This window comes from Harpia harpyja, chromosome Z, assembly GCF_026419915.1.
Source record: "Harpia harpyja isolate bHarHar1 chromosome Z, bHarHar1 primary haplotype, whole genome shotgun sequence".
Lineage (NCBI taxonomy): Eukaryota > Metazoa > Chordata > Aves > Accipitriformes > Accipitridae > Harpia > Harpia harpyja.
In genome coordinates, this window is record NC_068969.1 from 16,195,714 (window position 1) to 16,220,777 (window position 25,064).

The window sequence follows — 25,064 nt, forward strand, 5'->3', positions numbered from 1 at the left end:
TCTCTTGGTGCCTCCTAGTTTTTGCATTACAAAGTACATCCCTGTTCACTTAAATGCCTCACATGATTCTGTCTGCCTCCCTCATATTCCTCCTTAATCATCTGTTTTCAAATCTGAAGAAGTCTAAACTATTTAATTTGTTTGTTTGAGGAAGCCATTCTAGACTTATGATGACTTGTTCCCTCTGTACCTTTTTTTCTGTCTTTACCATATCCTTTTCAAGATGGGATGGCCAAAACTGTGCACAGTATTTAATGAGTGGGTTTACTGCAGAGTTCTGTGGGAGCGCAGTGATGTTTTCTGTTTGGTTTTCTATTACTTTCCTTCTTCCTAACATACTATTTGTTTTTTAACAACTACTGAGCACTCAGCTGACACCTCCAGAAAACTATCAGCTGTGACCCCAAGGTCTTGTCACTGAATGGCAATAGCAAATTGGGAACCTGTCAGTATGTATGTATAGTTAGGGTTGTTTTTCCCAAGTACATCACTTTGCATTTATCAACATTGAATTTCATTTGCCATTTTATCACTCAGGTACTCAGTATTGCGAGATTGTTCTGCTTCCCTTCACAAACAGCTTTTGTTCTAATTATCCTGAATAATTTTGTATCATAAACACACTTTGTCTCCTCTGCAGTCCATTTACGAATAGGTTAGGTCCCTGTAAAGTCCCACTGGTGAAGTCTGAACACTGACAATTCCTGGGCAGGTGAGTCCCACCTCTGACCTGTTGGTATACAGGGCGAGTTTTCCTTTTGCTCCAAGCCTGATCAGGTTTTTAAGTAATGTTTTCTGAGAGGTCTTTTCACAAACATTTTGGAAATCCAAATACTGTTCTTTTCCAGACTGTTCTTACCTGTAGACTTCTTCAGGGACCTCTCCACAGTGTGTTAGAGGCATTCACTAGCTCTGCTATTTATTACAGTGTCTAGCAGTTTGCCCCACAGAGAAGTCAGATTTAGTGGGCTGTAGTGCCTGAAATCCCTTCTGGATCTCATTTTAAAAACTGATGTCACATTTGTCATCTTCTATTCCCCTGATAGCCTGACTATATAGGGCATGTGCCCTCCAAATTCTTGTATCAAAAAGAGTGTGAAGTGCCACCTCCCACAGTAAACCTTTTCACTCCCTCCCCCTGGCCAGTTACTGGAATAACACAGTAAGTTTTTTGAGTAGTGGTGTCCTTTTGCTCTAAGAAAGGAACACTAAGGAAAGAAATCACCCTCCATCCCCAAAGCTAACTATGAATTTTTATAGTACAATGCAGTATTTGGATTTTTGAGATCAGACAGTTTTATTTCCTTCCTCCCTAATTCTGGAGTGGGTTGGTCAGTGCTGCTGCGGGAGCGATTAGAGTGGGTGAATGCAATCTCCGCAGACCTCTCCTGCCTGTGGCCGTGTGAGTGTAATGATTCATTGCCAATTTGGAGTCTGAACAGGCTCGCTGAACTTGGAGGCAGGCTGTCTAGCTCCCTCATCACATAAATTGAAAATATCTTTATACTCCAGTGGCACCTTCTTCTAAATGTCCTGAAATATAAGAAAATAACATAAATCTATATCTTCAGTGATGTGGCAGGGATTTGCTAACGTTATTCTCATGGTTGCTGCTGCTTGGGGCAGGGGTCAGTAGCTCTTTTTAACCGGTGACCTCAGAATGTTATTCTCTAGTGAAGGGCTGCATTGAAGACAGATAACGCTGCACTTTGCACATTTCTTGAGACACTAAAAACACTGTGTAGTTATACTGGCATCCCTTACAGATTAGACACAGCTTACACCAGACACATGCTTATAACTGCATCTACACCAAGGAATTTGGCAGTAGAAAGATGCCATTTCAAAAGCATGCTGCTAGCAGACATTACTGCGCTGGGAAATGTTTTATAACCCTGGCCCAAAACTGCCATAATTAGAGGTATTCTCAGCCTGTGCGTTGCTGTACTGCAACCAAAGGGAAGCAGCACTGTGAAGCTGGAGGAGGAAGGACTGCTCTAGAAGACGGTCTTCCTGGAGTTCTCGATTCTTATCTCACCGCTTGACCTACCCTAAGAAACTGGCATTGTGAATTAACAGATAAAGTTGAAGAGAAGCAATAAAAGAAGTTCAGATATCTGGGCTTTCTGTTACTCACCATAGTACTGCAGCCATACCGAAAGATTCTGCCTGGAAGCCCCGCTCAGAGGAGCTGTAGCCACACACGGGCAACGCAAGGTTTCAGTTGGACTCTCACACCTCCCTGCCTAATGAAGGGCAGGATACCGCAAGCAAACGGTCCTCCACCATCCCCTCCTTCCTCATTCATTTACAGGAATTTTTAGCTATCTATTCGTGATTCCCCCGCTGTTATTCCTGTGTTGAGTTCTTTTGGTTTGTTTATTTTCCCCTTCTTTCTAGGCTGTCCCCAGCTCACCTCTCTCTTGAGTGCCGTTGGAGAGTTTATACTAGTGCTAAATTATCGCAAAAATCTACACTATTCCTGTGGGATATCTTCAAATACTATCTGCTGTCTCTGTTGGTATGCCTTCTTCGTGTTTGCTGTGATAAAACAAGCAGCAAGAGCACTACCATAGAATTCTCTAATTTGGGATTAAAATAATAGATCAAAAATTATTTTAGGGGTGGATGAACTAGCTGCTTTCATGCTGAGAAATATCACAATAATATCAAAACATAGCTATGGATCTTCTCTAATTTAGTCCAGATTAGGATCCTTTCTTTGTTCATGATTCCTCCTCATTGCTATTCATAGGCTTTCACAGTTCAGCCCCTGCTAGGACATCAGACTGAAGTAATGGGAAACAACAGCAGCACTGCATAAGGCCAAATCAAGAGTCTGAGTTCCTGCTCAGTCACTGTGGCAAAAATTCTTGCTCAAAACCTTATATTGCCAGCAAGACGCTGGAGCAGTTTGATTTTACACTTAAATGGAAATTCTTTGAAGTTTAGAAGAAACTAATCTGTAACTTGTTTCAGAAAGGCAATGAAAATGGGTCGTTAAACCTGGGTGTATCAAATTCCAATTAGCATTAGCATGGACAATATAATTAAAAGGTAAATTAGCCATAATAGCATAGACTAGAACACTTTTTACAGTAACTAACGGTCAATTGAAACCATGTACTTTGGTTTCTTGGGTTGTCAATGATAAGTTGAAAGGACAGGATAAGAGCCTGTATCCATTCATCTTTGGACAGTAATGTGTTCTGCAAAGTTAAACGTGAGGAGCAGCAGTGTGCTAGCCAGCCGCCGTTAAAATCAGTGGAAGAGACTAAGCGGGATTAAGGAAAGCTGAAGAAAAGACTCTAGAGCTGAAAAGTTTGTGGATGCATTATGGATGTGGTGATACGGATGCTATCTGTCCTCCAACGTGCCCGTAGTGGTTTTGTGCTAATTGGAGAAGAGTTTGTTTAGGCTGCAGTGAGCAGCCTGGCATCAGACCTGACCTGGTGGCCTGCTGGCAAACTTAAGTTATAATAATAATATAATCATGGTGATGTTTTAAATGCAAATGAAAGACTTGGTAGCTGGTAAGATTTAGAAATCCCAGGGTGTTCATTGCATAAGCAATAGAAATGCTGGGAAAGTAAATATGTAATATACATAAATGCGGTAAAATGGCATAATTAGGATGGTGACTCTTTGGAACTTCCTCCAGGGTGATATTTATTAACACCGGGCTGTCCTCTTCTGCCAAAGGGTAAATAATACTCTGAACAGAGGCATAGATAACAGGCTGCAACTAGTCCTGTCTTCTTGCAGCATTTTGTGCATTGATGAAAGACAACCACTTTTGACTTTAATAACAAAGGAATGTTAACTTATGCCTTACTGTCTGGTGGGGTGAGCCTGTGGTTTAGTAATTTGCTGTTAGAATTTGGAGAGATGAACCTGGGAGGGTAAGACAGCGTGGATAACCACCCTCTGCTCTCAGCCTGATCTGTCCGTGCAGCACAGCCAAACTTTGTCAGTGGCAAACATGGAGCTGGAGGATGTCCTCAGGCCCCTTGTTGTTGGACAACCTCAGCATCCCAAAGCATTGGTTGTGTCCTGGACAGGGAGGGGGGGTGAAGTCAAAATGGCCTTTTATTGTTCTACATTGATTTTTAAAAAGACAAAAAGAGTTGAGGTGCATTGCAACAGGGAGCTTTTCTTTAGCAGTCTCCTTTTGCTGTGTTTTGCAGTGCGCAGATATAGGAATCCACCATTATAGCAGCTTTCCAGAGTATTAAAAATAATTTAGAATGTTATGTGTTGAAAAGCCATTTTCAGACGATCAGCTCTCATAGCGTCAGACCTTCTTTTCCACTGCTGTGTTTTTCACCGTTTTAGCTTAATCTTCCTCCTCTATTAACTTTATATTGGCCAGCTGGGAACATGTACAGTTGAGAAAACAGTCAGCATCAACATAAAAAGGTTAATTAAAATGATTAACCTCACCAGCAATTCCCTTATGGAAAAATCCTATAGAATTTAATAGAAAGTGATACATTTACTATGTAGTATTTAAACTGTCAGAGAAAATTCCTTAGCAGGGAGGTAATTCCCTATTAAATTCTATAAGTTTTTAGAGTATTCTCCACAGAACCTTATTGGATTCATCTGAATTAAATTCTACAGCATTTGGCATAAATGTTTCAATGCTAATAACTTCTAAAAAAGAATTTTGTAATGATGCAGGAGTGTAGAGTTTGACGTGAGGCTTTTCAGAAGCGAGGGATTATTTTTTAGGAATGACCTACAATGGTACAGCAGTGGTGTTATATGATTTCTAAATGCAAAAAAAGGTAAAACAAAATTACATTAAATCAACCTAACATGTAAGTAGTGCTGCTTTTCCAGTTATGACTTAGGCTGAACTGATCCTGCCCATTGTGTAATCAGAAGTCCCTTGCTTACTGGAGCTGACGGGCAGAATTAGGGGAAGCACACACTTTAATGTGTTTTTTATTTCTGTGATAGAAGTGGAACTATGAAAATTCTATTAGGGCCAGCTGAGAGTTTTGCTTGATTCTTCTTTGTCTTTGCTCAGCTCGTCTCCTTGAATGTAGTATGTTTCTCCCTATGGAGGGGGGGTTGAAAGAGAGAAGCAATTGTTATTTGGGAGTGTCATGCAGATATAAAAGCTATAAAACGTTCAAGGTTTTAGTATACCTTGCACTTTTAAAATGTAAATGCTGGGGAAGATATCAAAATTGCTATGCAAGTCCTTTGTGAAATGTCTGCATAATGCTGAACTCTGTTACATCTGCTGTTTGTATAGTATTTCTCTTGATAATTTTTCTCTGTCACTTAGCTTGTGATCTTTGTAGCAGCTGTGAGCTCCTAATGACTTTGCCTCTTAGGCAGGTTCTATACTGTTATTTTTAAAGCCTGAAGTACAAAGTAATTTGGCACTTCTCCATATATCCTTGGGGGAAATTGGTTCTGTTTGGTGCAATTTCTGGGACTCACAAAAGATTTGAATAAATATAGTGTCTTCCACAACTTTGTAAACTCCAAACATTGATATATTTTTCAGAAATGTGTTTTTAAAATAAGAGTATTTATGCTAGTGATAAAAAGGGATTTAGCTTTTTCAGGAAGCTTGTGGTTAGATAGACACAAGAAAATATATCTTGGAGGTGGTATCGCACATGAGTTTTAGTGATTCAGTTCGTGAGACAGTCTCTGAAGTGTGTAACTCTCTAGGACAGTCTGGCCAAGGGGAATAGAGAAAAAACCCTCCATTGCCCCATTTCAATAGCTCTGTATTCTGTTCTTGGACAGTGTAAGTAAGGGGTAGGTTAAGAACTAGAAAGATCAATGGGAATTAGGTATCTAACCTATAGCCTCAATTAGGCAGAAATCTGCATCTCTAGCTTCATGAACACCTTGGCAAGCCTGGCCTCTTTCTGCTTTGTAAATGTATCTACACGTGGATAGAACCTTTTATCTTTTTCACTATATCGTGGGCTGTTAATCAGTGTCCAAGCAGTGGTATTTAAAGCACTCGCTGTTATCTTCAGAGGTCTATTTTATTTATATTTTATAAAAGGCATCTCTCTGTAGAGAACTAACAAAAGGTCAGTGCCAAACTGAAATGTCAGAAACCCTGTTTTGAGAGGTTATAAGCAGGTAAGTTGTCCAGCGGTCAAAGGCTTCTGTTGAAGTGGGTTTTGTGCTTAGTTTCTTACACTGCACTGGCTGCTCTTGCCTTTGAGGGACTCTGTCTTCCCTTCCCAAGACGGGACAGAGTGGGGCATCACAAGAGATGCAGTCCAGAAGATGGATGGACTGCTGGTCAGAGGGGACAGTCAGCCCGCAGGGTGCCCAAAGTGCATCTGTCACCAAGTCTGTGGAGAGGAGCATGACTGCACACCAGGGAGCAGCTAACATGGCTTGATTTAAGCAGACCACATCATACAGGACACCACCAAAGGACTTTGTGTTCAATCCAGCAATTAAGATATCGATATTTTAAACATGGTTGCTGTAAGCTGTTGCAAAAGGAGATAAAGCTTAAATTTTTTGGACTGCCACATTTTCCATTCGAATAATTTTTATGCCTAGGAAGTGCAGCGCTGTACGGCTGACATGAACATCACTGCAGAGCATTCCAACCACCCCGACAACAAGCACAAGAACAGATACATCAACATCCTAGCCTGTAAGTAAGCACAATGAATCAGCCCGAAAAGGCACTCTCCTCTCACAGTGTGTCTGTGTGTGACTGGAAAAGGCAGATGGCTTCAAGTTACATTATTGTACAGTAATTAATAAACATGTGAAAGTGTGGCTGGGAGATCACTTCCCTACTAAAGGCAGTGGATGTTTTGACTTCTCTGGAGCCAGGATTTCACTCCAGCTTTTGTTTTAAAATATTTTGTAGTTTCTTGGTCCAAGTGTAGTTTTAGAAGAATCAGTTTGGTATGAAATTTTGTGGAGGAATAACTGGGATAAATGGATGATCAGAGCTCTTCTGCCCACTAACGTCTGAAAACTGGCCTAAGGGAAGTGCATGGTGGAGCAAAGAGTTTTATTGATGATCCCTGGGATTCCCTTATAATCCCAAAGGTGCTAAATCTTACAGAGTGAATCTGCTGTATTTCAAACTGCTTCAGCTGTGTGTACGACTTGGACAAACAGTGATCTTTGTAGCACAGTGCAGGCTTTGCCTGTATTCCTCTGAGAACTGCAAATCTGGACTCTGCTCTAGAATGCAGATTATTGCGGGTCTGAGATGGAAATGCTGTAACTTCTTCCATATTGTTCTCTGATGTGGAACGAATGGCAGATGCAGCAGTCACTGTGGTTTAGGAACAAAGATGGAGAGCCTCTGATAAAAAGTTCACAATGTTCATAAACATTGCAATAAATCTTGAATGTTTTTGAGGGTATAGGAAGGAAACGCATGTCTCTAACAGATTCTTAGAAGTAATCAAGGTGTCGGCTGAGGACCAATTCCCAGACCTGTAAAAGACTTGCTCTGTGGCCTGGGGCAAGGGGATTCATTGCGGTTGTCCCAGGTCTGATTTTAGACATAGATGTCTGGTCCCTCTAGGCACAGAGAGAGAAGTACCATTGGAGGAGAATTGGAGCAGGCACTCCAGTCCTCCAGATTGCCCCTGGAGGAACCTCTCTCTCCCCATTGGCGCTCAAGGAAGGCAACTGAAACCAGATTCTTCATGCTTAAATTTAGCCCACATGTCTCGACTCTGCATGTGTTGGAAGTGCCACCCAGCCCAATGCTGCTGCCTAGGAGCAGGAGGAGGACTGCGATTTTTTTCTGATTTAAGCCGAAGTCAAGCATTTGAGTGGAACAAAAAGAGGAGCTAAAGAGTGTGCCCTAAAGTCTGTCTGCTTGGTGTGATGAGGGTGGTGAAGGAGTGAGGACATTCACTCAGCTCCCAGAGCCAGTAGAGCTGTCTGAGCCCAGCACCGAGTGGAGGATAATGAGCTCAGACACTGAGCCAAGCAAAGGCAGCTTTACTGCCTGTGAGAGCTGAGCCAGTGTCTCGGCGTGGTGTTACACAGCCCTGTGGGGTGCCCTGGCTCTTTGAATCACACTGCACTGAGTGGTGTGGATGATCCTAGAGATCGTGCTCCTGAGGCTCTGGTGTCCTTTAAAGAGAAGCCGTCCCAGCACGAACCACGTACTTTAAGGGATGTGAAGCCTGAGGACCTGCTACCATGAGCAGATGACCAAGAACAGGTACTCCCACCTGCCCCTTGACTCCAATCCAAGGCCAGTTTCTTCCATGTATTAATAAGGGCAACTCCAATACCGAGGAAATGGGATGTTTACCTGCAGTTCTGCACTGTGTTTCCTTAATGCTTCTCTGCTCTGTTTTTTATCCTGCAGATGATCACAGCAGGGTGAAGCTAAGGCCTTTACCGGGAAAAGATTCTAAGCACAGTGACTACATTAATGCTAATTATGTCGATGTAAGTTGTTCGAATTGTTTTTTCTTCTCTAACTCTGAATCCTTCCACAAGGAGGAAGTATTGCCACTTGTGAGGTGGTTGTGTTTTCCAACTTCACCTGATATTTTTGCTACAAATTCCTCGCTATTCTGAATGAGAGAAGCACCTTTCTTTGTTACCTTTAAAATATTAATATGTCTGCCATGATATTGCTTTCATCTCACTTGGCATTATGGTTTTCTTTGAAGGGTTACAACAAAGCAAAAGCCTACATTGCTACCCAGGGACCTTTAAAGTCTACCTTTGAAGATTTCTGGAGGATGATTTGGGAACAAAATACTGGAATCATTGTCATGATCACAAACCTTGTTGAAAAAGGAAGAGTAAGAGATTTTCTAGTTTGTTAGCAGTTGGTTCTTACCACCTCCCCAAATCACGTGGGCAGATTTTGTTTTTAAATGGTTTGGGATGACATATATTGATGTATAATATATAACTAATGTAACAGAAGGATACATAGCTAGCCATGATTTTACTTTTTTAAAAAGCTCTAAACACAAATATAAAGAAGCAGCTCAAACCCTTAGCCAACCCACCCAACTCTGTCTTTGTTCAGAGAAAATGCGATCAGTACTGGCCGTCAGAGAACAGCGAGGAGTATGGCAACATAATCGTCACGCTGAAGAGCACAAACATTCATGCCTGCTACACGGTGCGCCGCTTCACAGTCAGGAACACAAAGATGAAAAAGGTGAGTAAAGCCTTCACTGTTCTCATCCAAATGCCTTCTGGCTTGTGTAGGATGCAAGGCACGCAGGAGCAAAACTCAGCGTTTGCATAGGCAACTTGAAGTAGCAGGTGGAAAAGAAATAAGTGAGCAAAGCCAGGATTACAAGGAACCTGGTAAAAGGTTTAGCCTGTATTTCTTTTTCTCAGGTTCGCTCCTGCTTTGGTGTCACAGTTACTGCTGTTATTACTTGTTCCCACATGTATTTTTCCGTGAACTCTGTCTCCACCTAGCAGGAGGCAGGGCTGCAGAAGAGTTCTTCTGTTAGCGTCCAGCACTTTTTCAGCCAAGCAAGCCAGTAGGATTGTCTTTCTATGCTCTTCCCTAATCTTTCTCTTCTTCCTGTGCACACCTTGCACACAGGGTCAGAAAGGAAACCCCAAAGGGCGGCAGAACGAGAGAACGGTTATTCAGTATCACTACACTCAGTGGCCTGACATGGGTGTGCCAGAGTACGCTCTGCCTGTGCTAACCTTCGTTAGGAGATCCTCCGCAGCCAGAACCCCGGACATGGGACCAGTGGTGGTGCACTGCAGGTATGATGGGTGTGATTAACTACTTCATGGCAAGCATACCTAGTGCACAGCATGCGCTCTTACATGCCAGCTAAGACAAACGCCGTAAGTTATTAACACAGACAGAGTGTGCCAGCCCCGTGGAGTGCAGGTAGACAGGAGCTTGCTTTGCCTACATCTTAAGACAGCTCCAATGCAAAAGCTTCCCAGCTGCATTAGCAAAACCCTGTGTCGTGATACTGAGCTGCCGAGCACTGCATTGATGTGGTTGTGCAGTTCCTTGTTCGAAGCCATTCAGTGCCTGGGCAGGGCAGGATTACCTCTGCTGGCAACCAGTCATGTGAACAGACGGACACCCGGGCATGCGATTGCCACTGAGCCCCACTCACATTCACCAGCACTCGCAGTCAACAGAGGATTTCCCTTAAATGAATTAAGGGATGCGGTCTTCATCACTGCGTGTGAGGGGGCTGTACAGCACCATAATGAAGAGGAGAGGATGATGGGGGTTAGAGGTCCTTCCTGAGCAGAAATTGAGAAGTTCTGAAGAGTTTCCCTCTCCACCCTCTCTGTTGGGCTCAGGACCGCCCTCCTCCCCTTCAAGGAGTCCTGCCTCCACAGGATTAGCCCCCTCTTACGCTTTTCTGTAGTGCTGGTACCGCTTGCATTTCCAGAGCAGGATTACAGTTCCAGTGTGAAGCTTAAGCCTTACCTCAAGACTGAAGCCAACCGGGGCAGCCCCACAGCCTGGAGCAACCTTGGTGGTCCGGGATAGCAGCAGTTTGGCATAGGGTGGATCTCTATATGGCTTCCTCTAGTCAACACCAGTAACAACAGCAGTGGCGACAGGACACCCAAGTGTCAGATCAGGAAATATATACCTGGTAAAATTCCCAGAAAACCAAAATATTTTGTTTAGAAACTTTCATGGTTGGGGCTAGCAGGGAAATGAAAGTAAGTCAACAGGAATATTTGCTTAGTTGTGTTCTGCTGTTGTGAACATTTACTTTGGTCTGGCTGTATTACATGGGTTTCTCTTATGTCTTCTGTAGTGCTGGTGTTGGCAGAACTGGTACTTACATTGTGATAGACGGTATGCTGCAACAGATAAAAGACAAAAGCACAGTTAATGTCCTGGGTTTCCTGAAACATATCAGGACACAGCGCAACTACCTCGTCCAGACAGAGGTAAAGATTGCAGTGGGGTTGAATTTAAAGCTATGTTCATTTTTATGTTATAATCAAAATGAAAATGGATTTTTCAGTTATATCTGTGTAAAAAATGAATATATCATCAGGCATTTTTTGCACCGGAATGTCTCTCTTTTTCAAGAGCAGAAACTTCAGATTTTGCTTTTGACTTCTTCAGAGTTATACGTGCTACACTTGTAAATGTTTATTCTGGATTTGGCAGTATTTACATGGGTGGCTGGTTTTGCACACTCTTTCCTTTAGTGTGCTCTACCCCTCAGTTAAAGCCAGCTGTTTAGTTTATTCCAAGCGCCTACGTGACATGCTGTTTGTTTTTCTAGGAGCAGTACATTTTTATTCACGATGCCTTGTTGGAAGCCATCCTTGGGAAGGAGACTGAAGTATCTGCAAACCAGCTGCATAGTTACGTTAACAGCATCCTCATACCTGGCATAGGAGGGAAGACACGACTAGAAAAACAGTTCAAGGTGAGGCTTATCACTGCCATCCAGAGGGACTTAATTTCCCTACTCTCTTTTGTATGGCCTGTCTTCACTCTCAGTTGTCATAGATAAGGAACCAAACCAGAACACTTGATTAGCACAGCACAGCATCTTGAGAAGTTCAGTCCTCAACACTTAGCTGCACTGCTGGAAATCAGTGCTAACACTCTTGAAGTCAGAGGTGAGGAGAGGGACATGGACACTGGTTTGGAGTGTGCTGCTGGTCTACCTGTTCCCAAGGGGGCTTGGATGTTCCTGAGTCTGTGGTTAGCTTGGCTGGAAGTCTTCCTCCAAACTGTGGCGCTCATGCATATATATAGAGGAAGACATGAAATGAGGTTCTTGGCACCACCTACTATTTCAGCACTATAAATAAAGAATTAAAAATGTTTTAAGACCAGGAAACATAATATGCCTTTGTCATTGCTAACAACTATGCTTGCTGCTTTTCCCTGCTATGTCATAGCTGCTTTCATCCTGGCCAAAGTAAATTTTTTTGCCCAGATCTCTTATTTGAAACCTAAGATTTTCTGATTGCATTTTATTTGAATGCATTTAAAAATATTTTGTGAGACTATGTATCATAAGAAGGTTATACATGACATCTGTTTTCACAGCTAAACTCACTCAGTTAATAACTACCTAAGGAACTGAAACTGTTAAACTATACCAGGTGCCAAGCTATTCAAAAAATGAACAGGCTTTTCTCTGAATTCACTTGTAGAAATCTCAGTACTTCTCCATCAGTCAAGACGTTCCAGATGCTTAATTACTAAATTAAAGAAACAAGCACAAGCGTGCGCATATGCACACAAAATGCAGCAGGAGGAAAAGATTTCTTATTAAAAAAAGTGTTGCACTTTTACAAACAATACTAAATTATATGTATGAAGATGTTTTCTGATGACTTGTGGCAAAATTTCAAAAACTTAAGTGCCATTTTCAGAAATTACTTTCTCTGCCAATGTTGCACAGGTATTTAGAAACCCCATAACTTCTAATGGGGCTTATGCCAGTACATAGATGAGTTGAGTGCTATCTTGTTTAGAGTGCATTTGAAACGGGGACGTGACCAGCAGCAATTATTAAATCTTTCTCTCGTTTCTGCTGCTACCACACAGCCGGCAGAAAATAACTTGTGCTCATGCCCTGGTACAGTAGTTTACATTCAACCATCTTAGAGTAAAATTACGCTGAATAATGAGTGGCTAGTGCAGGAGATGAAAAAGCCATCTTCATCCTCTTTGCTCTGGTAGAGTTTCCCCATACACTGGGGGAATATTCAAATACAAATCTGCCTCCCTGACTTTTCTTTGTGCCTCATAAGCAGCCCAGAGTGAACTTGGCAGACCAGAGAATGTAACCCACGGCCTCGGATCTCAGATGCCGGCGTGGAGGGTCCCCCAAAGGCCTGGCAGAAAAATATATTCTGCAGGAATGATCTGGCTTTTATTTTGGAAGAAAACATGAAAGTTTTGTTTTTGTTTTATTTTGGTAGCTCTTCTTCCTTGAGACCTGCTTTTGACTGAACATATCTGCAAGTCTTTGAATTATATTCTCAAAGATAACTAAACGTAGTGTTCTGTGAAAATAGATTTTGATGGCACTGCATTTTCAGGATGTTTCGAAGCTGAGAGCTGCAGAGATCTTTTTATCCATTAAACATGTTGTATGAAAAGGATGATATCCATTGGCATCTTGAGTATTTTAAACAAGTTTAACAATGCAGTTTATTCTTCTACTGATGCATCTTCGCAGGAGTTGGCAAAGAAACCTCCTCTCTTCATTTAGCACGCTGTGAGGACTGACTTACTACTTTATTCTCTTTCAGCTGGTTACACAGTGTAATGCAAAATACGTGGAATGCTTCAGCGCTCAGAAAGACTGCAACAAAGAGAAGAACAGGAACTCATCAGTCGTGCCGTGTAAGATCACATCTTCAGTTTGATTACTGCCTAGCATAACTTTTTGTACTGAATTCTCCCAGTGTTATGCATGAAAAGGCATAGCCACTAGGAAGTAGAAATGTAATCTTTTGTTCAGACCAAGATGTCTTGTCTTTCAGAATTACCCTGATGAAACTGAACAAAAGAAAATAGCTACAGTGTCAGCCAGATATACTGTCCATGTGAAATGTTAATTTGAAGTGCTTAAGAATTTGAATAATTAGGTAGGGGATAAATCTGTGGAATACCAAGAGAATGACTTCGATACTGCTCCCAGCTCAGGTGATACCTCCCGGTGTGATTGGCGCAAGTTGCTTTTAATTCAGCTACTACGCTCAATTTCTGCATGTGAGCTTTCCCCAGATTTGAGGGTACTTAGTGCCCAAGGCCGCAGTTTCACAGTCATTAACATGGAATCTACGCACTGTTGCCACGCAGTATGAATTTGCACCAGACCGAGCATGGGCACGCCATGCCCATCACGTTACCCAGAGTACAGGACATACAGGACAGGTGATAGCCAAGCTAGCACAAAGTAATAATGGCACAGATATGGTCCATCATGAAGTTTGTTAATAAAAAGGGAAGTCATCAGGATATATCTTAAAAACAAATGTGAACGGGGCAGAAATAGTCTATACGACTTTGCATTTCATGTCACGTAGCTGCAGTGATTTTGGTTTGGCACTAGAAGCCTGTCAGTTGGTTTGAGGATGTCGTTGAACCCAGCCCTCAAACACGGAGGAGTGTAGATCCGCTGAAGAACACGCACACACTTCTAGGTGATTACCCGTTAGGGAAGGGTTTTGTCTCTGGAGGTTCTCTCACCCTCCAACTGGGAGGAGTGAGTGATGGTAGTGCTACGGAGCGGTAGGGAAAACAAAATAAATCAGCTGGGTTTGTGTGCTGCTGGAGACAAATGGAACACTACAGTCAAGAATTACCTGAAATCCCCTGTTATCACTGCATATACTGTTATTTGGTAATTCAGCCTGCTGTGAAAATCTTTGCTATAGTAAAATTTGATTCCTGAAATTACTTTGTCCTTGTGGGAATATTGTGCAACATTCTCTTTTATATCCTGTGTTAGCAGGCAATGCTTTAACGCAGTTAAAGTGCTGGCCTGCTCCTGCGGGAGATGGGAGCTGCACACTGTTTGGTTTGTTAACGTCTGAGAAATTCTTACTTTCTGCATTCTGCCATGACCAGACTTTGATCTTTTTTTTTTTTTTTCCCCTCTCTGTGTTTTTTTAATCTTATAGCTGAGCGTGCTAGAGTGGGCTTGGCACCGCTGCCTGGAATGAAGGGAACAGATTACATTAATGCCTCTTATATCATGGTGAGGAAGCCAACACCTAATTACAAAGTAAAATCAATTCTAAGGTGCTAAATACCAGATGCCTATAATTGTCTTAATTCTGTATGTAATGGCTGTGGATTAACAGATGAGATTTTAACACCTTCCCCATAATGTAAAACTATTAACTGTGTTTTATTAAAGATTGTTGCCTAAAAAAATTAAATACAAGATGCATTTAGATGGAATGTGTATTTCCATGAGATACAGTCAAATAAATACTGGGATTTAGAGTAAATGAAAACAATGGGGACTCTGCAGAATGGAAATGGAGTGATAAAATTATAGTCTGTGTGAAAATATTGTGGAATAAAATGAAAAAGGGTCATTACGTGTCCCCAAAGATGAAATTAATGCTTTAAAAGTATTGAAGGCGGTAAGTAACTGTGTGGTTTGTTTTTCTGCAAAAGGGCTACTACAGGAGTAACGAGTTCATTATAACCCAACATCCGCTGCCACATACGACTAAAGATTTCTGGCGAATGATCTGGGATCACAATGCACAGATCATCGTCATGCTGCCGGACAACCAGAGCCTGGTGAGTTAAACGTGTCCCTCCCTGCGCGGTACCGCAGTCACTCAGCCCAGCGTAGGGTCACTCACTTACGTGCTATGGCTCTTGTCTGGTTGGAAGCAAAAGCCAATTTTTGAGCCACCGTCTCAACCTTTGCTGTAAACTTGTTACAAAAAGACAAGTTTTGAGATGTGGGGCCTGTGTTGTGCTCTCCCCATCTGCCCTCACCCCTGGGAAAGACATCCTGAGCTGGATGGACCACAGTGCTCACAGGCAGCCTGCCAGTGATGACGACCTCTGCGAAGCTCCTGAGGGCTGCCTGGCTGGCAGGACACGAGGCACTGGGGTTACTGGGTGCGCAGGGCCATGGGTAAGGACCCTGAGAGGAGCAGAAATAGGAAGCAGGGACAGTAGGATAGTTGCTTGTTTGCCTGGGGGCTTAAGACTCAGGCCGTGCAAGACTACGGCTGTGCAAGGTTACAAATGCTGTTTCTGGTGAAAGTAAAAAGCAAACGTGTATGTTAATTTAAGTGGAAATAATGAGACAGAGAGAGAGAGAGAGAATAAGGAGACACAGGTGAAGTGCTAATCACCACTTCCAGATTTACTAGCACGTCTCAAGAGGGCGCATTGAAAAGGATTAAGAACTAAACGGTTCATTTTTTCATGCATGCATCACTGGGGTGAATAGACGATTGTAGCTGAGAGTGGAAGAGAAACCACCTTCATTACCGCAGGAAAATAGCAGTCATGCAGGGCTACTGAAGAGGCAGCAGTCAATGTGCTTCCTGCGTGCGGTGCGATGAAAGGGATTGCAGGCACTGCAAGGCGAAGAGCATTCAGAGAAATCCGATCGAATCAGAAAGCACTAATGAAATGAAAGTGTGTCAGGTGGAAATGAAGAGGCTGATCTTGTCCTTATGAGTACATGAAAATGCTCTGCGGAACAATAGTCATTAAAGGGTAAAGGAGGAACGCTGGACTCGGCCCCGTCCCTTGCAAGGATGCCTGGTCCCTTCTTTCACCTTCACCGTTCCCAGGGTGGAGGTTGGCTAGCAGGGCAGTAGCATCCGTGCATTGGCTGTGTTTGGCGTGGGTTGTGTGGGCTGGCAAGGAAGGGTGGCAGGGGACCGAGACAGCATCAAGGTGCTGAATGTGTAATGCCAAAGGACAAGACGATAATGCAAGCTACCTGCTGCATGAGGACCTGTCTTATGGCAGGAGAGGTCACTTCCCCAGCGTTCAGCAACATTACACTGCTTGCTGGAGCCTCTGCTTATTGAGGGCAGAATTGTCAAGGCACTCGGAGGGCTTAGGACCCTAAGTCCCTTTTTCAGAATAAACATTTAAGGCCCAAATCACAACAGTATCTTGCATATCATGTACATCAAGGCTCCAGGCCCACAGAAATAAGCCTGGTTTTAGAGACACGCTCATGGCCACAGCAGGATGAAGTGGGTTCATAGCTCATGTTTTCTCAAGAGTAAAACACAGTTGTTCAGAGACGCAGGCGTGCAGTGCTGTGTATGCCACCAGAGTAGCTTCTGTGCTTACGCTGCAGGGACAGTAGACCCCTGAAGCCAGGAGGAGAAACAGGCTTTGCATGTATGTGGTGACAGAGCCTAATTTCCTTTCTCTGCAGTAAATTAGGAATTCACAGTTATTTTTTAAAGAATAGCTTTGACAGTATGTTATCTACATCCTGTCAGTTAGGCTACTTCAGCACTGAGCTTCTTCCACCATTCACAGTCTCACTGAGATTTTACAGTGTCCCTTGAGTAGAGGAGTTTTGCTGGAAAACTTGCATTAAGTTAAGCCAGTGGGTTTTTTAAGGCTAAGAATATTTGGGTTTCTTCCTTCCTCCTCACTCCTCCCCTCGCTCCTAAAAATTCAAGCCCTACATAAGTATCCATCAATCTTCTATCTAGACCCTATCCACAGACCTTGAGTTTTGGATTAGACCACAATAAACACAAATTAAATATAATAAGCAATTAATTTTTAAAGGTCAATGAGTTTTTTCTAAACAGATATCTGACTTTCATGCAAAACTGTGTAGGCAGGAGGTAATAAAGCCTGGGATACAATATAAAGGTTAAGTATGAGTGAGCTAAGATAACCATTTCCCTATGAAACCAATTAAAAAGCAGACATTACCTGTTTGGACACACAAAGGAAGGATCTGGCAGGCTTACTGCCTACTGTAATAGTAAATTTGTTTTAGACAGAAATGTTTTCTAAAGGTCAGCTCCTGATCATCTCTATTTATCAAACCAATTTTTTGATCCATTGGATTTTCAGTCACACGCAAGGTATTTGAAAGGCTGCAGTAGCGTGTTGTTTCATTCCTCCAGGCAGAAGATGAGTTTGTGTACTGGCCAAGTCGCGAGGAATCCATGAACTGTGAGGCCTTTACTGTGACCCTTATCAGCAAAGACAGACTGTGCCTCTCTAACGAAGAGCAAATTATCATCCATGACTTTATCCTTGAAGCTACCCAGGTAAAATAAACCTCCAAATGTGGGTCTTGGCTTTTCACCAAAATATTATTGATGTCATTTAAATATGGAAGAAGAAGAGTTCAGAAACAGTTTTGAAAAGGATCCACTTGTAAATGCATGTGCATGCGTGCTGCTCACAGGGGAAAGGTATTCTCGTTGGCTCCTTCTCCCTCTTACATCTGCTACTTCTAGGCAGATTCCTCTAGCTAGTGAGACGGTAGTATGTATTGTTTGTCTTATTTGAAAGTGACGACAGTGGTTTTTCATTTTGAAATCACACAAGTAGATTGAATTATTCTTTGTAAAGTACACCAAGGTTTATTGTCCTATTTGTGCTTATAAAAGTCAGCATTTATAGTTTAATTGTTTGGGGGGTCTTAATTAAGGGGTTTTATGTAAGCACATTTCTTTTGAGCTATAAACCTGCCTCTAGTTTGCTATGCAGATTTCAGCTGGATTTTGCTGTAAAACGTTAGTTTGCAAGCCCTTTTAAATTTGAATTCCTTCGTTGCTCTGCTCTAGTTTGACTTTTGAGCTGTAAGGGCTCTGAGAGAGGTTTATATGGACATAAGCCCTGAACTCAAACACAATATCTTTTGTCAATTGCACATTTTGTTCAAGTTGCGTTATTTCAGGGTGCTCGCTGTTAGAGAGATGCTAGAGCTGTGTCTGTCTTCTTCTTTCTATATAAACTGTTTGGAAGAAGACGGTATCTCTTCAGTTGGTAGTGAGGCTCTTCCCTTTTTCTACCTCGAGTGGACAAATGTGAAACTAAAGTAGCTAATGCCCAGGCTGGTTTTTCATTGCAGGATGACTACGTTCTGGAAGTCCGCCACTTTCAGTGTCCTAAATGGCCAAACCCAGATGCTCCCATAAGCAGTACCTTTGAACTTATCAATGTAATCAAGGAAGAGGCCTTAACAAGGGATGGCCCCACCATAGTTCATGATGAGTATGTCATCTCTTTTCTCCCATTTTTGTGCAGGTTGTACAAGGAGTTACTCAGCTACAGGACACTTGTTAGGACTGATGTCCATTCTTGCATGGAGCGGATGGGATTTAGTGGTCTAGGGAGCAGGATCAGAATATTTCAGCTTCCGGGGATGAGTTTTCAGTTGGCATCTGAGGCCAAATACATTTTGCTTAGTGTAGTTTTTATGTTGTTCATAATCTTAGGTGGACTCAGAAAGTGAGGCTGTGTTTTCTTTGTAAGCATTTTGGGTTCTTCTGCACCTGGAAGTATCCTAAACAAATCCTACAACCTGTTTCAGCACCCAGCAGAGCACTGGTTCAGATAAGGCTCTAAGTAGCCCAATATGGACTTATGGAAACCAGTTTCTGTCTAACAGCTCAGGTTTAATGTGCCATGTAAGATAGAGCAAGCTCAGCTCAGCTGTGTCTCAGGATGAGGAGTTGAAGTATCTTGTGACAAAGGGCCCAGGTTTTCTGAGAGCAGATTTATTTTTTCTCCTTCTGCTTCCCCCAAAACTCTCCAAGGGGGCCATATGGTGCCAGGTGGGAGGGAGGGAGCCCACTAACACAGGGCCAGCATGCCCCAACACTTGTCTCTTTTGTAGTGCAGTGGTGAGCATTGTCTTGCCAGCTATGCTTGAATGCCCAATTATAAAGGGTGCTAAATATTGCATTGCATATTATTGCTTTGCACACATTATGGAGCTGCAAAATACCATTACAGTGAAGCTGGAGCCTGAGTCTAACAGGATCTCTTTGGAGGGACTGTTTTCTGGCAGGCAGAGCGCTTTCTGGAGTCATTCTGTCTTTAAAATCCCAAGGAAGCCCAATTTCTGACACTGCTAAGTTGCCCTTAGAGTGAACACTGAGCCAGCATAAACGACTGCTGTACCTGGAACGCCCCCGTGCTCCAGTCCATTAGACCTTTTGTCATGGCTACAAAACTGAATTAGGGGGAAAGTCTTGGAAAACTTCACCTTCCATGCAAAAACGTTATTAGCATGCTCTGGTATTTCAGTGGTCAGATCAGCCTTTGTGCTGATGTGCGATCGCGTGCTGGCATCTGCCGTTGCTGAAAGAGCTTTTGCTTCACATTGGCATGTTGCTGTTGCAACAGGTTTTTCCCAACCGACTCCTGCAAATGGTGCCTTGGGCTGCAGCAAGTAGTTTTTCTCCCACCGTCTCCTGCCTTGCTAATACACAATGTAAGCTCTGTTGCCTTTTGCCAGCACTGATTAATTCCAGGCTATTTTTAATATTCATGCTTTGGGTAGTCTGAAGTGAGGTTTTGCTACTCTTGCAGTATTTAAGATTATGTTTTACAAAATTAGAACCGTTATTGATTTGGGCATTTCATGCTAGACCAAAAAAAAAAAAAAAAAATCAAAATCGCATTCCTAACAGTGCTGAGTCATTCTTTCTGTAAATTGCTTTTTTCGTTTATTTGTCATATTCAATGATTTTATTTTTATGCCTAATACATAACGTGGATTCTGCTTTTCATTGGAGCCTAAGCAAATGTAGCTGAAAATGAAAATTTCCCTTTACTACATGCAACAGCTATATCACATAATCCACTAATAATTACAACTGCAGATTAATTCCAAATATATGAATTTGCAGATACTAAATGCATGTGGTATTCAGGAAGTACATGGTGGGATGAACTTGATAACAACATTTCAAAGAAGTTCAGAAATTCCAACTTGAGACAGTTGTCAAGATTTTTAAATATAACTGCCCGTATGTAGGCAACTAGATAAAGATTTGCTGCATAATTTTCTGCGAGAAAAGCCTTCAGATTGTTGGGAGCTGAAGGTTATCAGCCCAAGTAAAAATGAGGCCATTAGACCCTCAGAGGCATTTAGTTGTGTAACGTCAGGTACACGCACTGGCCACTTTGTCCACTGTCCCTGTAGATGATCAGTCACAGCCATCTATGTAGTTCTGCAGAAGCCCTGCTTCTTCTTCTATAGACTTTTCATCAAATATAGCAGATCTATTGTGATCTGCTTTCTGTTTCCCATTTCTAGACAAATTGAGTTTGCAAAAATCGTATGAAATTAAGTCAGCATATGTCTTGATTTCCAAAGGAATGCTGTAAAAAATCCTAGTGGTAATCTTATGAAACCAGATGGCATTGCAGCACTTCCCAATTATTTAAGTTTTCGTGTACAGCTCTCCAAATGGTTTACAGAGCAAGTCAGCACCAATGTCCCCTTTTACAGGTGGGGACATTTAGACACAGACTTTCTCGAAGTCACAGAGCAGACCCATAGCACAGCCAGGACAGAATTTCCATCTCCTGAGTCCTGGGAGAGCAGAGGACGGTTGAGGCTCCTCAGAAGCACTTACGAGCCCCGGTTGCTTAGGGTCCTTTATGCCATGCCTTGCAACTGCACATATGATTCAAGTACACCCGCAGATTTAGCAGCAGTAAGATTCCTACCTGACCAGTATCTCAAGGACACACTGAGTCATGCTCCTGACGAATAACTGTTGCTCAGGTTCTTATTAAATGACAGCACAGCTCAACTCTTCAGAATCCATAATGTCCCTTGGGTGCCTAACTCAGGGATGTTGCCTTTTGCCGATGAATCAGACCTAAGGAAGACTTTGAGATGTGCCCCATTTACTTGTGAGCACCTCATATCCGTGTTAGTTTTCTATAATTGTCAGATGTGGAGGAAGAGGCAAAGTCTCATTTCTTTCCAATTGTTTATGTTTTGCTTGAGCTCCCACTAATGAATTTAAAATACACTCAGCTATAATGCAGATGCTTTAGGTACATGTGGCATGTGAGAACTGATTTCAGTGTAATAGTCTCCAGGTTGGGTATTTTTAAATGCCTCACGTTCTTTTGCTGATACAGTTCTTTGTATTGAATACTGCAGATGTCCTGAGATGACTGGTGTACCATCAAATTTCTTCTATAAATTAAAATTACTAAAAATTAGCCTGTATAAAACAAGCATTTAAGAGATACAAAGATGGACTAAAGTAATCAAATAAGACTATATCAACATTTTTACGGCTCTGTGTCAGTGCCCAGGTATGTTTCTGAGTAACTCATCATTTTGGTGTGGTTTTTCAGGTATGGAGCTGTGTCAGCGGGAACGCTATGTGCCCTTACCACTCTGTCCCAGCAGCTGGAGAATGAAAATGCTGTCGATGTTTTCCAGGTGGCAAAGATGATAAACCTTATGCGGCCTGGAGTATTTACAGACATTGTAAGTCTTTAAATGGAATATAAATGGATAGTTTACAAGGTTTTCATCCGAGACCGAAAGCATGAACTAAAACACACATTGTATATGTTATCAAGCCCTGCTGCATCTACTACCACGCAGAATTTGCGTTTGGGCTTTTTTTGTATAGTTGTCATTTTTTATAAACCTCAAACCCACACTGTAAGTCCCTGATTTGCAGTTCAGCTTATTTCTCATACAGTTAGGGGGCCACTGTACAGGCAGCCCTAGCAGAGAAGGACCTTTTTGGCTTGTCATCATCCCCCTGCCAGCCCTGTAAGTTAAGCTGTGCTATTGAAACCTGGCACATTGTGATCTGAAGGGGTGCAGCAAGGCACGTAGAGCTGCAGGGAGATAAAGCTTCAACAGAGGAGCCCTTCGCTCGGTGTGCGGCGAGAGCAGCACCCTTGCCTCAGTGTGCGTGACTCTGACGGTATGGGGGAACAACCTGGGGCTGAGCTGTGGGCTCAGATATTGTCCTGCCCTCCTGTAGTGTTTAATAATATATCAGGAATAATATATTCTACCCAAACCTGGAATTTTGAGTTGACAAGGTTAAAGTAGATTAACAGAGGTAATTGCTCTCTAAGTCTTTTTCTTTGCTATATGTATGCTTCTAGTAATGAAGATCCATGACCTTCCCTGGAAATGCCAAATTTAAGTGCTGCTCATTTATGTACACTTAAAGGATTGAAATAACTTGTCCTTTCTTTTCCAGGAACAGTACCAGTTTCTTTATAAGGCAATGCTAAGCTTGGTCAGTACTAAGGAAAATGGAAATGGTCCCATGACACTGGACAAAAATGGTGCTGTGATGGCCAGTGACGAATCTGATCCCGCAGAAAGCATGGAGTCTCTTGTCTAATTGGAAACCTGAAAAGGCACTTAATTTGTAGAACTTCTGAAGACTGAGTGAACTTTTTTGAGGCCTTTTTTGCCAGACTCTAGGTTATACAATAACCCAATTACTTTTTTACACTGATAAAAGTTTTGATATTTATTTTTTGCCATTTTATGTCTTAATGGTATCCTACTGAGCATTTGCACCTCTGTTTATTTCACACAGTGAAACGCAATTTTATCTAGTTTGCACTATATGATCAGTGTTACTGCCTATAATATTCTAATACAAGACAAGCCCTGATGTGACATTCCATGACAACAAACATACGCTTTTTCTGTTTTGTTTAAATGCAGTGAAGTTTTGCTAACTACAGTGACCCTCGAATCTTAAATCTTGAATGCTAGGCCAGATGGATTCTTTCTACAACAGATACTGTACCCCTCATACCATATTTATTATTTTAATGATCATGTCATGGTTTTGGTAATGGTATTCTGCATTCCAGTGGAGTGGATGAGCAGTGTTCATCCTTTCTTGACAAAACGTGGCAGGTGATTATTAGCTACAGCGAAGGTGTAATAGCCTTGTGGAGCTGAAACAATTATTTCTGTATTGTTTCAAATTGCTGTTTTGTACACTTACAAAGGCCTAAAACTTGCTTCACGTGGAATATATAAATTACATACAATATAATTATAAATTAGATGCAATTCATATGTGGGACGCAGTGATAGGTTTTGAATTTACAATTTCCAAGTTTCCCCATGTATTCAGAAAAATGTTGATTTTAGTTTTCAACCAGCCCTATGATGGGAAGGTATTTTGGTTTTATTCTCATCAGAGCCAATACAGTGAGAAATCTACTACAACCCCAAATCAGACCTGTTTTCAGATATATTGAAGGTAGCAATATTTTACATTACTAAGCTATTCAATATTTTAAACACATTAATTTCCTTACTATTTCTTCAATATGACCTCACACCTAATGGTATGTTACATGGTGACAGGCGTTTCTTAATTTCATAACTGTTAGATGCCATTTTTACAGGTGTGTAATTTTCATACTTTAGTGCTAAAACATAAAGTACTGATCCATATTTACTGGTGAAGCAAACTAATAAAAAAACTACCTATAAAGTTACATTCTCCCTCTTTTTTTTGCCAGACTAATTCTTTAGCACAAACTTAGCTTATTGTGTTTTCCCTCCCACACCAATAAAATGGTTTCCCCCAGATTATATAAATAATTGAATTATTGTTGGAGCATTTAAGTATACATGCTCACTGGCTCCCTTTGTATTTGGTCACAATTCAACAAGGTCCATCCCTATTTAACAAGAGAAGTAAGCACATACTTAATTCTCCTGAAAATTAAAGCTAATCGTGTCCTTCATAGCTCGGCTGAGTAGGGAGGGGTTATTGAATCTGCCTTGAAAAAGACGTATGTCATTTCATCCATCCTGACGTTTGGTATACAGTTAAAGGCACTATCCCTTATATATGGCATTAGTTTCTTTACTTTTAAATTTCAGCTGCACAAAACATGCATTGTAATTTTTCAGGACTTGTCAAAATGTTACAGCATATTTTTTCATTTAAACATAAACCTATTAATTTCTGCCAGTCCAGTCTTGCTGAAATATAGACATTTGGCAAGGTTCTGTGCATTTTCACACGCGAGGAAGCTGAAAGTGAACTGCTTAAAATAATATTGAGAGTAGGTATTTTGGTTCAGAACGTCACGAGATACAAACTGATACGGCCTTGCTGAGAGCAGAGGAGCTATGCAAACTGGTATGTGCTAACATCTAGCCTTTTATTTTTAATAAGGGAAAGATTTCCTAGTATGGATACACTTGATCAATTCAACACCAAAGTATTCAAGAATTCATCAGCAACCTTTTACACCGTCACCTTTTACTTCTCAGTTCGCTGAATCCCTCCATACAAGTGATCCAAATAACTGCTAATGCTGAACAGTGTAATATATCCATGGTTTCAGTAAGGAAATCCCATGTCCAGCAACAGCTAGTCCAAATAAAAAATGTGCAAAATGTTTCAAAGGATTGCTTTGTAGTTTGCATCCCCTTTGCACTGGGACAACCCAGCACCGAGGAGGGAGTCAGTTCATGTCTGGTAGGAGTTAAGACTGGCTCTCCCGTCACTACACCTCAGTAACGAGAATTGTTTAAGTAAGTTTTCAAGTACCGCTGACTGCAAGGGCTGGAAAGTTTTGCTGAGCGGTCTGCTGGCCTGTGTGCATCAGTGTTAGA

General features: G+C 41.9%; 1 protein-coding gene across 2 annotated transcripts in view; it reads left to right on the forward strand.

Moving 5' to 3' along the window:
• PTPRG (protein tyrosine phosphatase receptor type G) overlaps positions 1-23,932 on the forward strand; it is a 414,402-nt gene extending 390,470 nt beyond the window's left edge. For both annotated transcript variants that reach the window (XM_052776380.1, XM_052776379.1), the window contains 14 exons: positions 6,556-6,652; positions 8,348-8,430; positions 8,658-8,792; positions 9,026-9,160; positions 9,560-9,732; positions 10,764-10,899; positions 11,244-11,390; positions 13,237-13,330; positions 14,614-14,690; positions 15,119-15,247; positions 17,578-17,724; positions 18,534-18,676; positions 21,791-21,926; positions 22,663-23,932. In XM_052776380.1, coding sequence (XP_052632340.1) covers positions 6,556-6,652; positions 8,348-8,430; positions 8,658-8,792; positions 9,026-9,160; positions 9,560-9,732; positions 10,764-10,899; positions 11,244-11,390; positions 13,237-13,330; positions 14,614-14,690; positions 15,119-15,247; positions 17,578-17,724; positions 18,534-18,676; positions 21,791-21,926; positions 22,663-22,809 — 1,779 coding nt within the window. In that variant the 3' untranslated portion in view covers positions 22,810-23,932. The remainder of the gene's footprint in view (positions 1-6,555; positions 6,653-8,347; positions 8,431-8,657; positions 8,793-9,025; positions 9,161-9,559; positions 9,733-10,763; positions 10,900-11,243; positions 11,391-13,236; positions 13,331-14,613; positions 14,691-15,118; positions 15,248-17,577; positions 17,725-18,533; positions 18,677-21,790; positions 21,927-22,662) is intronic.
• The last annotated feature ends 1,132 nt before the right edge of the window (positions 23,933-25,064 follow it).